Genomic DNA, 12,664 nt, shown 5'->3' with positions numbered 1-12,664 from the left:
TTTACATAATAAAAGTTACCGCCCCCTTGCAGTCCCCCCATGAGCTCAGTTTTAAAAACTCAGTCCCAGAGTAGAGACATACTGAGTTTTGCTGAATAAAATTTTAAGGTTATTACCTGTTTAATCTTTTTTTCTTTTGTCTCCTTACAGATCTGATCAACGTTGGAGGCAGGGGTCTCTGTCCTCCGCGGACAACACCCCCAACGATCTCCTTAGGGGCTGCTTCCCCCCGAGGGAACTGCCCCCAAGAGGAGCACCTCAGCCCGGAGTCCCTGGCCCCAGCGGTCAAACAAGGGCTGCGAGCCGAAGGTGGGGGGGGTCCGCCCCCCCCCACTGGGAGGCTCGGGGAGAACGGCGACCCCCGGAGGGGTTCGCAGGCAGCGCCGGAGCCCGATTCAGCTGGAAAGCGGCAGGGAATGCCGCAGAGACTTCGCCGCCGCCGCCGCCGCAGCCGCCAGCGCTGGGATCGCCGCGGCTGAACTGGGCGAGCCCTGGAGGGCAGAGACCGGGCTGGGAAAGCCCGAAGAAGCGGCGAAAGGGGGGGTGAGCGCAAAAGACCCGCGAAAACGCTGGGCAGCGCCATTTTAACTACACTCCCCCCACGGAGCGCAGGAGCGCCATCCGGAAGGGCTTCCGGCAGCTGAGAGGCGCGAATTGGGCTACGGCTCTAATGCGCAGTCGCAAGGGCGAGGCCAGCATCGGCAGCCATTTTTTCCTTCGTGACGAAGCTGTGAGAGGCAATTTTCTTGTGGTACTCCTATTATAACACCGGAGCTGTGAGTACAATGGAGGATAAACCTAATACCGAGAAGGCCAGCTCCCCAGTGGTGAGCAAGGAGAAGGCTAAGGGAAAAGATAAGGAGAGGTCAAAGCCCTCCCAGTCCCCTGCTTCGGTGGCCTCATTAAAAGAGGCAGAAAAGCGCATAAAGGCGCTAGAGAAGAAATTGGAGGCAGCCTTGCACCCCTCCCCTTCTCCAGTACCTCTGACTCAGAGGCAGTCAACCACGCCTGAACCTGGGACCCCCCAGTCAGCTTTTGGACACCTGGGACCCCTACAGGAGGGTGACTGGTCCCCAGAGGGACAGTTCATGTCATTGCCACAGGCCCCGTCTCCAGCCTTGTCCTGGACTAGACCTGAACCTTCCGGACTCCCAAGAAGGGGCACCCAGGCACCTTCTGCCACATTTACACCCACAGCGGCGGGGCTGCGCCCCCAGACTGGTTCGTGGCAGCACATGGCTCCAGAATTACAGGAGATGTTTGCAAATGTCTATGCTCAAGGAGTGAATGCCGGGACAGGCCAGCAAGTGAACCGACCTCAGACTCAGGCAAGAAGCCTTTGGCCAGTACCCGCCCCCCTCGGGTTTGGGGTCTCTCTCAGAGGATCCGGACTTTGGCGAGGACAGTGATAAAGAGTATGAGTTCTCAGAGGATGAGAACACCCCAGAACAGCAGCCAGTGGCCGGACTGTTTAAGCCCACGCTGTTCCGGACTCTGCTTTTTAAGGCAAAGCAGGTAATGGACCTGCAGGGAGCGGCTAAGACACCAGAAGCAGAGACCGGCAAGACATCTGCTTCCCTTTTAAGAGAGCCCCAACCCGAGTCGGACCACATCCCGCATCGCATATCTTCGTTGAGGGAGTCAAAAAGCCCTGGCAACACCCCGCAGCGGCTCAGGGCCCCTCGAATTTGGAGCGCAAGTTCTACACATTCGAACGATGAGGTGGAAAAACTTTTGGAGTTTCCCCCCATTGACCAGCCAGTAGTCACGCTGGTTTCAAGTGCCCTTGTACCGTCAGAGACAGGGGAGAGCCTGAAACCAGAGGACAGAAAGGCGGAAAACCCTATTACGCAAGACCCACCAAATGGCGGGCTGGGGTTTCAGAGCGGCTGCTGCGGCCTCCTTCTTCAACAGGGCCTCCATCATGTGGCTCCAGGAACTGCAGTCACGCCTTGGCCCGGAGGAAGCCAGGCTTCGCCAGGATATCAGCAAAACTACAGGCCGCAGCTGAGTTTTCCGCCGACGCCACCCTACACGCAGCTAAGTTTGCCAGTAGGGGCATGGCCACTACGCTGTCGTCGCGCCGGCTTTTGTGGCTGAGAAATTGGCCAGCGGACTTGAAATCAAAATGGCGCCTGGCCTCAGCTCCACTGCAGGGATCAATGCTCTTCGGTGACATTTTGGACAAAGTCCTCATAGAGGGACAAGGACAAGAGAAAGGTCCTCCTTAAGTCCAATAGACGCCAAGACCGTCGCTTCACTCCCTACACCAGACGGCAGAACCCACGTTGGGATGCTTCTACCGGACAAGGACAGGCGCAGAGAGGTTTTCACCAGAATCAGTACTCCCAGCAATCATTCAGGAATGATCGCGGATCTTATCAGGATCGTCCCAGAGGCTTCCAGCAGTCCAGGCGGCCCTTTCGTGGAGGCAACCAGAGGGGATATCGTCGTTCCAAATGACTCCTCCGGGCCCCTACCTCTAGGAGGGAAGCTACAGCACTTCAGCCCCTCCTGGCGGCTCACTTCCTCGGACAAGTGGGTTTTAGCCACCGTATCGGAAGGACTTCGTCTGGAATTCATGGGGCCCCCCTCCTCATCGCTTTGTAAGTTGCCCGAGGCTTCGGGACCTACACAAGAGGGCAGCAGATCCGCAAGGAGATTGCCCATTTACTGGAAATACAAGCCATCGAACAGGTACCTCAGCAGGAAGTTGGCAGGGGATTTTACTCCAGGATCTTCCTGGTACCCAAGACTTCAGGAGGATACCGAATGATTCTGAATTTGAAACAACTCAACATCTACATCAAGTACAGGAGGTTCCATATGCACTCCTTACAGACTATTCTTCCCTCGGTACGGTCCAGGGACCTGTTGACTTCAATAGATTTAAAGGAGGCCTACCTCCACGTACCTGTACACCCGCAACACACCGGGAATTCCTCAGGTTCTGCTCAGAAGGCGTACATTACCAGTACAGGGCAATGCCCTTCGGCCTCTCCTCGGCCCCACGGACTTTTACCAAGTTGCTGGACGCCCTGACGGCCAGCCTTCGGTCTCATTCCATCAGACTGATGGCCTACCTGGACGACATAATTATATTGTCCAGGTCTCCCAGGCAGGCCAGAGAGGACTTAGCCAGAACAATACGGACCTTAGAAGCGCATGGCTTCACTATAAACGTGGAGAAAAGTCAGCTGTCTCCAACAACCAGACTACAACATCTGGGTTCCATCATCGACACCATATCAGGCAAGGTAACCCTCTCTCCCGAGAGACAGGAGAACATTCATCGTCTGGTTACCGGCTTGATCCGCCTCAGACGGGCCCCGATGGCACTATTGTCAAAGGTGCTAGGTACGTTGGTGTCCGCCATAGGTATAGTTCCCTGGGCCAGACACCATATAAGAGGCCTTCAGTGGTTTCTTTTACCAGCCCAGAGGGCCAGGGTCAGTCATTCGCAGAGGATTATTTTCCTACCAAGGAAGGTCAAAGAGTCGTTGAAGTGGTGGCTCACCGCAACAATTCAGGAGGGTTCCCCCTTTCGTACCCAGGACCGTCTCATTCTGACTACAGACGCCAGTTTATACGGGTGGGGTGCCCACCTGGGACGTCATATGGCCCAAGGACAATGGACAATAGAGGAATTGGCTTCGGTCAATATCAATTTCTTAGAACTAAGAGCAGTGTTCCTAGCCCTGTTGGCCTTTGCCCCCCTAGTAGAGGGCAAACACATACTTATCTTAACAGACAATGTAGCAACCAGGGCCCACCTGAATCATCAGGGGGGCACGAGGTCCCAACGCCTTATGGAGGAAACTATGCGGCTCTTCACCTGGGCCGAGACCCATTTGGCGTCACTGACCGCGGAACATATCGCAGGGATCAGCAACTCCACAGCGGATTGGCTCAGCAGGGCTACCCTGGATCCGTCAGAGTGGCGACTCGATCCAGACCTGTTCTACCAGTTGACCCAGAGGTTTGGGGTTCCCCTAGTGGACCTATTTGCCAGCGGCCAGAACACTCAGCTTCCGAGGTTTTTCACACGGTTTCCGGATCCAGGAGCAGAGGGGACCAACGCCCTACTGTCACCTTGGCCTCCAGGTCTCCTGTACGCATTTCCCCCCGTGAATCTCATCCCGAGGGTGGTGGAAAAGATCCTTCACGAGGAGGCGGAAGTGATCTTACTAGCGCCATATTGGCCACGTCGCCCGTGGTTTGCGGACTTGGTGGAACTTTCAGTGTCACCCCCGTGGAGGATTCCAGATCGGATCATCTCGTTGAGCCAGGGGAATCTGAAACACCCAGATCCCCAGTGGCTACACTTGACAGGTTGGCACTTGAAAGGCATAAATTAAAGCAGTTGGACTTACCAGAGAAGGTTATAGATACCATGCAGGCTGCCAGGCGCCCATCGACCTCACGAATTTATCAGGCGACCTGGGCTGCGTTTTGTAAATTTTGCGACAAGGATTTACAGGATCCTAGGGAAGCTTCTGTAATAACTGTTTTAGAGTTTCTGCAAGCCGGGGTGGAACGTGGCTTAGCTCCTAATACCTTGAGGCGACAGGTGGCAGCCTTAGCCACCATGATTCAGACTCCAGAGTCTCGTTCCTTGGCTCAGCATCCTTGGATCAGAGATTTTATCAAAGGAGCCACGAATAAACATTCTCCCCCTGTTAGGAGATTTCCATCCTGGGACCTCACGTGGGTACTTAAGGCTTTAACTAAACCTCCCTTTGAACCATTGAGGTCTATACCAATTAGGCTACTTTCCATCAAGACAGCCTTTCTGGTAGCTGTTACATCTGCACGTAGGGTGTCGGAGTTATCAGCGTTATCCGTGAGACCTGACCTCTGTGTCTTTTATCCGGATAGGGTAGTTCTTCGTTTGGACCCCACCTTTGTACCAAAGGTAAATACAGTGTTTCATAGGAAACAGGAACTTATTCTCCCAGATTTTTGCTCTCACGGGAGTCATCCATCAGAGCTACTGTGGCATAAGGTGGATGTCCGGAGAGCTCTAAAGATTTACATTAGAAGGACAGAGGAATTTCGTAAGTCTGAGAATCTTTTTATTTCATTTTCTGAATATAGGAAGGGACTTGGATTATCGGCGAAATCCATTAGTCGGTGGATTAAGGACTGTATCTCGGAGGCCTACAAGGCTGGAGGACACACAGTCCCAGAAGGATTGACAGCTCACTCAACCAGGAGTGCGGCGACTTCGGCGGCTTGGGCTACTCAAGCATCGATAGAGGACATTTGTCGAGCTGCAACCTGGGCAGCCCCTACGACATTTATTAGACATTATAAGTTGGACTCCTTTGCTTCAGCGGAAGCGGCCTTTGGCAGGAGGGTTCTTCAAAGAGTTTGTGTTTCTCCTAAGTCCCTAGTTAGACCTTCTCCCTCCCATGGGCTTTAAAGATCTTTGGTATATCCCATGTTGGACTCTCCTTCCAGATGCAGTGGAGAAGACCCGTTGTACCTACCTGAACGGTCTTCTCGATGCACTGGAAGGAGAGTCCAAACCCACCCGGTAGTTGAAGTTCAGGGACACCGGAGGTTGGGTTGGTTCCTGAGTTTTTGCATTGGTCAATAAAAGTTGGTTATCCTCTTAAGTGCCTTTCGTTTTTAAAACTGAGCTCATGGGGGGACTGCAAGGGGGCGGTAACTTTTATTATGTAAATTTTTACTCAGTCTCTACCAATCGGATTGGTTAAATACCCATGTTGGACTCTCCTTCCAGTGCATCGAGAAGACCGTTCAGGTAGGTACAACGGGTCTTCTCCCTCTCTCTCTCCCTCTCTACCTTTCTCTCTCCTTCTCTCCCTCTCCCTCTCTCTCCCTCTCACTCTCTCCCTCTCTCTCCCCTCTCTCTCTCCCTCTCTCTCTCCCTCTCTCCCTCTCTTTCTCCCTCTCTCTCTCTCCCTCTCTCTCTCCCTCTGTCTCTCCCTCTCTCTCCCTCCGCCTCTCCCTCTCTCTCTCCCTCCCTCTCTCTCTCCCTCTCTTTCTCCCTCTCTCTCTCCTCTCTCTCTCTCCCTCTCTCTCTCCCTCTCTTTCTCCCTCTCTCTCTCCCTCTCTCCCTCTCTACCTTTCTCTCTCCTTCTCTCCCTCTCTCTCCCTCTCTCTCTCCCTCTCTTTCTCCCTCTCTCTCTCCTCTCTCTCCCTCTCTCTCTCCCTCTCTTTCTCCCTCTCTCTCTCCCTCTCTCTCTCTCTCTTTCTCCCTCTCTCTCCCTCTCTCTCCCTCTCTTTCTCCCTCTCTTTCTCCCTCTCTCTCTCCCTCTCTCCCTCTCTCCCTTTCTCTCTCCTTCTCTCCCTCTCTCTCTCCCTCTCTTTCTCCCTCTCTCTCTCCTCTCTCTCCCTCTCTCTCTCCCTCTCTTTCTCCCTCTCTCTCTCCCTCTCTCTCTCTCTCTCTCTTTCTCCCTCTCTCTCTCCTCTCTCTCCCTCTCTTTCTCCCTCTCTCTCTCCTCTCTCTCCCTCTCTCTCTCCCTCTCTCCCTCTCTACCTTTCTCTCTCCTTCTCTCCCTCTCTCTCTCCCTCTCTTTCTCCCTCTCTCTCCCTCTCTCCCTCTCTACCTTTCTCTCTCCTTCTCTCCCTCTCTCTCTCCCTCTCTTTCTCCCTCTCTCTCTCCTTCTCTCCCTCTCTCTCTCCCTCTCTTTCTCCCTCTCTCTCTCCTCTCTCTCCCTCTCTTTCTCCCTCTCTCTCTCCCTCTCTCCCTTTCTCTCTCCTTCTCTCCCTCTCTCTCCCTCTCTCACCTACACACACACACACACACACACACCAATGAACCTGGCTTTTTTTCTGGTACTTTCCATCAAGTCCCACCCCAAAATTTCTTTGCTTTGTCACATGTCCACCATAACTGGTGAAATGTCCCTTCTTTACATTTGCATTGCCCATTTCTGGGGACTATGCAAGGGGTTCTTGACTTATGACCACAACTGAGTCCAAAATTTCTCAGGAAAGAGAAGGCTTCTTAATGAAGGGTTTTTTCCTTAAATGAAGATTTATTTGGATTGTATGTGACCTTTCTAATCTAGCTGCTTCTCAAGGATTCCAGGAAACGTTTAAAAACAATCCAAATGTGACAAGTAAAAAACAAAAGTTAATAACGGAAATATCAGTTAACAATCCAGTCTTGTCAAGAGATGTGCACTCTCAAGAGAGATTGGTGGCCCTCGATTTCTGCCCAAAATTTCTGTTCCTAAGCGAAACCGTGGTTAAGTGACTGTTGCCCCATTTTACAACCTTTCTGCCACAGTTGTTAAGTAAATCACTGCAGCTGTTAACTTAATAACATGGTTGTTAGGTGAATCTGGCTTCTCCACTGACTTCCTGTCAGAAGGCTGCAAAAGGTGATGTGATGACCCAGAACATGGCATGAAGGCAACACAGCCAGAGAACTGTATAACTCCCTTTATTGGCACCAACTTTACCCCCAACATCCCGTTTACTCTCTGGCGTGGAGAAAAGCTATCCCACAAACTTGCAGCAGCTGCTGGCTGCAGATACTCCTGTCCAAACTGTGTAAGCAAAATTACTACAATCAATCACTCCAGCAGGGCAAGATAACACTATAATAGTTCAAGCAAGACAAGATAAGCATCCAGAAGCATGATAATAATTCAGACAGTCAGGAGGAATGCCAGGAATTCAGGCCACAACTCTCAACACTATATGAATTCAGTGTTTGTTCCCGACAAAAGCCCCTCCCAACCGCCTCTCCTTTAAACTCCATCCCCAGGTGTGCCTTGTGAAGGGAATCAGGGCCATTTCCTTCCCCACATTGCTGTCCTGCGTTCTTCCCTAGAATGAGGAGAGGGTGGGCCTTAGTCTTCATCTGAACCCCCTCTCCCTTGTTCCACCACTGCTCTGCCCAGCTTGACTGCCCATTCCGAGTTTCCTTCACAGCCAACTGAGCCACTCTCTCGCTCTCTGTCAGCTTCCAGATTCAGACTCTGACGGGGGTATGACAAGTGATCAATTAACTCCAGGTCACTGCAACTGTCATAAATACCATTTGGTTGTACCAGTGTCCAAATTTTGATGATGTGAGCATGAGGATGCTGCAGTGGTCATAAGTGGCCTTTTTTCCCCAGTGCCATTGTAACATCAAATGGTGATTACATTAATGGTTGTAAGTCATGGATTACATGAGAAGTGGAGAACTATGGCTCCTTTATGACGTGAACTTTAACCCCCAGCATAGCTGACTCAGGCATTCTGGGAATTGAAGTCCATTGTTGGGACCTGTTGGTCACCAGCCCCTCTGGCAGCCGAATCGGCAGCGGAGGAGGAGGCGTGGGAGTCAGGGTCAGCACCAAAGCAACCTGAGAGCTCTAAGGGGAAAGAGGGAATGGAGCTGGCAGAGAGAGAGAGAAAGGCACAGACGGAGCCTGGGTTGTCCGTCAGCCCTCAGATGTAGAGTCAACAGCCCCCAAGTCTGGAGGTGGTTGATGAGGAAGAAGGGGAATAGCTAAGTCCAGTACCTGACACGCGGATGTGCAGAAGGCAGAGAAGAGGAGAGCAATGGAAATCCATAGGCTGATCTTTGAGAAAAAAGAACCACCGCTGCTATAGAGGTCCCACCCTAGTTCTGGGGTTAAAAGGCAGGGGGGTGGAGAGGAATAGATGTGGCAGACAATTATTCATCTTCTGGACAGACTAACTTGTTAGCCTGCGGTGAGAGATAAATTTTTTTACTGGGCCGCCTAATTAAAGGAAGGGTCTAGAGGGTTCAGAGGGTTTGTCATTTTTGGGGAGATGGGTCAGAAAACCCACAAGTCATAAAGGGATTATCGTTCCCCACCCCTGGACTGCATGTACCTGAGAGGGAAAGTTTCTGGCCACAACAAATCCCTTTCTTAGAATCCAAGGTCATCTTTTGTTGTGCATCAACTGAAGTAAATAGGAAGTCGGTGAAATCCCTGCACGCAGACTGGTCCTCGTGATGAAGTTGTGGGTGTGGGGACGAGGAATGAACCTTAAACTGGGTGGGGTACTGGAAGGAATTAGTATCGGGATGGCAACGCGTGACCAACATGGCTTTGCTAATCAATCGAATCTTGGATGAGAGAATTGGACTGGAATCTTGATTTATTTCTCAGATGCTATTGGGGGCGCTGACAACAATCATAATACTCCCTTCACCATTTGTTGTCAGTGCCCCCAATAGCATCTGAGAAATAAATTAGGAGAGCCATGTTGGTCACGCCATTGCCATCCTGATACTAAATTCCTTCCAGTACCCCATCCAGGCTAAGGTTCATCCCTGGTCCCCACACCCGCAACTTCATCACGAGGACCACTCCGTATGCAGGGATTTCACCAACTTCCACTTTACTTCAGTTGATGCAGAACAAAAGATGACCTTGGACTCTAAGAATGGAATTTGTTGTGGCTAGTAATTTTCCCTCTCATGCAACTACCCCTCCCAGTTCCCGTAATACGATTCTACTGTGGCAGGCCATCATCTCTAACACCACATGATGGCTTCAGCTATCTCTTTATAGATTTGCTGAGTGTAGGATTTGCTTACACTCTGGTGGGGCCTTTTTACTTGTCCTGTTTTTTTTCAAAAGTCCTGTCTTTCTCTCCGAACGCAGGGCGCTGCATTGTCCAAGTCCTGTCCTCCGTGCCCACGAAGGGGCTGAGGGCCGACGATGTGCCGGCTCTGACGGATCGAGTGCGCCAAGCCATGCTGGTTGCTTTCGAGGGGCTTTCCGCGGATCTGGGTCCCCCGCAGTGACCTCCGCCACCGCTTCCCCCCAACGTCTGACCCAGGAGCACGGCGGGCTGCGACTGGGAGCAGCTTGCACCCACAGGCGGTCAACCTGAAGATAACGCGGGACCAAGACAGAAGAGGGCAGCGCTTGGAGGGGAGGGGAAAGGAATCAGAACTGGTTCTGGCAGAGGAGTGATGGGCACAGCACCTTGTGGCAAAGAAGGGGGGGGCTTGAAACGGGTGGGGAGGGGGCTGGACTCGGCCACATGTGCTAGGAGACCTGGAACCCAAGCCACGTCTGGATCAGAGTTCTGACTCCCCCAGTAGATGGTACAGTCTGGTCCCTGCCTCCATCTCTTCCTTGCTCCCCTCCTTTTGTTCATCGGGACTGTTCCATTTCGGTTTCTTGGACTTGGCCAGTGCGCTTCCCGATTCGGGGAAGGTTTTTGAACCACGGATGCCCCACAGCAACTGAGCCACCCCTGGGAGACTGCAGTGGGAGCGACGGACCTGGTTTACTTCAAGGACCAGGGGGATCTCGGTGAACTTCAGAGCAGTGGGCGTGGGGATGCCCCAGCTGCCTGTGCAGCCCCCTGTGTGTGAGAACTCTGGAGCCGCCACCTCCTGGGGAAGGAGAGAGACAGAGGGAGCCATGCTATGGCTGGCCAATCCATCAGAACATGCAATAGCAAAAAGGGGCCCAGGCTGCTCAGCCTCGACTCAGCTCCAATCATGGATCGGACCGATTCTTTCCGGGGAGCAAGCTTGGCAGAAAAAAAAGGGGAAGAATGAAAGAAAGGAGGAGATCTGTCTTCCCTCTTGACATTTCCAGCCAATGAGTGAAAAAGAGAGCCAAAGGGATCTTCTAGCAGAGAAAAATTGCTTGAATTGCCTACACTGGGAGGTGGCTTGCGACTTTGGTTGGAAAATGGAGAAGGGAGGCAAAAAGATAGATTATGTGTGCGGAAACGGGCAGAGAGCGGGATTTGGGGGCCTCCGGTTGGATTTTGTCGGCCTTGCCTGGAACGGCTCTTTCTTCCCCTCCCCTCCCCCCCCCCTCCCCCCCCCCCCCAAATATTCAGTATTGGGAGAAATACCTTACGCTCCCTTCCCCGAGGCGAGGATGGGAGCCAGACCAGTTTGCCGGATTAAAAGATGCCGGCATCGGTCACACACTCTTCCAGCTGTGGATGAGGGAGCCCCAAGGGAAAAAGGCAGTAAGGGGAGGGGAGGGGAAGGGTGAGCAGGCAGGGCTTGTCCCCCTGCCCGAATATAGCATGAGGATTGCAAAAAAAGCAGGAAGCCGAGGCCTCGAGCTGAGGCGCTTTGAGCCAGGTGTTAACGGGACGGGATGAATTTGGGGGGGGGTGTGCGTTGAGGGTGAGGTAGCTCCTGCATATCCCATAAAAGAGGGAGTATCCGGAGAGCAACTGGGGAGGGTGTTTACGGCAGGGTCTTTTTCGGGGAGAAGAGGAGAGCGGGTAGAAGAGGAAACTGTTGCCCCTTCCAGGAGGAGAGTTTGTGAGGTGGCGGGGCGGGGCTGATTCAGGGAGGGCCAGGCTGAATCGTGAGGTAAAACGAGCCTCATGGTTTCCTCAGAATATTCTGTGTACTTCTCTTCTGCCTTTGGATTTTCCCTGAAGGTTTCTGCCGTTTTTTCCGCCCCCGGACTCAGGGGGGCCTTTCCCCCCCCCTCTTTCCAGGCGTTTCCTTCTTGGGGAGGGGGAGTAAAAAGATTTTTTCCATCTGGGGAGGGATGGGGAGTGAAGAGACGTTATCCAGTCCGTGTTCCCGAGACCTTCCTGCTTTTAATAAAAGCCCTCGAAAACTCATTCCTAACTCCACACACGTGGTGCCTTTTCCTCAGTCTTTGTAGCAGATTGGCAAGGGGTGTGTCTGTGTGTGTCTCCGCTATCACTTCTACCCTTTCAGGAGCTCTTTAAAACAGTGTTTCTCAATATAATTTTTTTTATTGGCCAAGTGTGGACTCCTCAGGGTCCCATCAATCAGACAATGTCAGTTGGCGGGACCTAGGGGAAGAGCCTTCTCTGTGGGGGCCCCGGCCGTCTGGAATCAGCTCCCCCCCCCCCTGGAAATTCGCACTGCCTCCACCCCCACCCACCCCCGCCTTCTGAAAAAGTTTAAAGACTTATCTATGCCGCCAGGCCTGGGGTCATTAGATTTCCACCACCACCACCAAGGAGTGTTTTAGCGTGTTTCATGGAGTGAATAGTAATGAATGTCTGTAATTATTTTACAACTTATAGAATAGAATAGAATTTTTTTTTAATTGGCCAAGTGTGATTGGACACACAAGGAATTTGTCTTGGTGCATATGCTCTCAGCGTACATAAAAGAAAAAGAGACATTTGTCAAGAATCACGAGCTACAACACTTAATGGTTGTCATAGGGGTCAAATAAGCAATGAAGAAACAATCAATATTAATAAAAATCTTGAGATACAAACTTGGCAACTTGGAAGTCCCAGAATTCCCCAGCTAGTATACTGGCTGGGGAATTCTGGGAGTTGAAGTCCACATGACAAATTTGCCTATTTTCTCTCCCCCCACCCCTCAAACTGGTACCTACTTCCAGTTTCTGGCCCCTCCCCTTCAAATCCTCCCTAGTGAACAATGGATCTGCTTAACAACAGCAGTGTTTGCTTTACGACTGCTGCATTTGTTTAATTGCCCAAAACAAAAAAGTCATGAAATTGGGTGTGGTAACCTCCTTAACGACCATCACAACTTACAAGGGTAATTGCAGGCTCAATTGCAGTTGTAAGTCGAGGACTTATTTATACAGTCAGACACACTATAGTACAATAAAATTAATTCCGTATTGGGAACGATTCGCAAACTACAATAAATCAAATGTGGGTGTGCTTATTTCTTGGGGCGATCTAGTGATAAACAGGAACTTTTAGTTTGTCCAAG

General features: G+C 51.8%; 1 protein-coding gene across 1 annotated transcript in view; it reads left to right on the top strand.

Moving 5' to 3' along the window:
* The window catches only part of AGPAT1 (1-acylglycerol-3-phosphate O-acyltransferase 1), an 87,646-nt gene extending 76,087 nt beyond the window's left edge, over positions 1–11,559 (top strand). The window contains 1 exon segment of the mRNA XM_070744101.1: positions 9,609–11,559. Coding sequence (XP_070600202.1) covers positions 9,609–9,751 — 143 coding nt within the window. The 3' untranslated portion in view covers positions 9,752–11,559.
* The last annotated feature ends 1,105 nt before the right edge of the window (positions 11,560–12,664 follow it).

The sequence above is a fragment of the Erythrolamprus reginae genome, chromosome 2 (assembly GCF_031021105.1).
Source record: "Erythrolamprus reginae isolate rEryReg1 chromosome 2, rEryReg1.hap1, whole genome shotgun sequence".
Taxonomy (NCBI): domain Eukaryota; kingdom Metazoa; phylum Chordata; class Lepidosauria; order Squamata; family Dipsadidae; genus Erythrolamprus; species Erythrolamprus reginae.
This window is presented reverse-complemented; position numbering and strand designations above follow the sequence as displayed.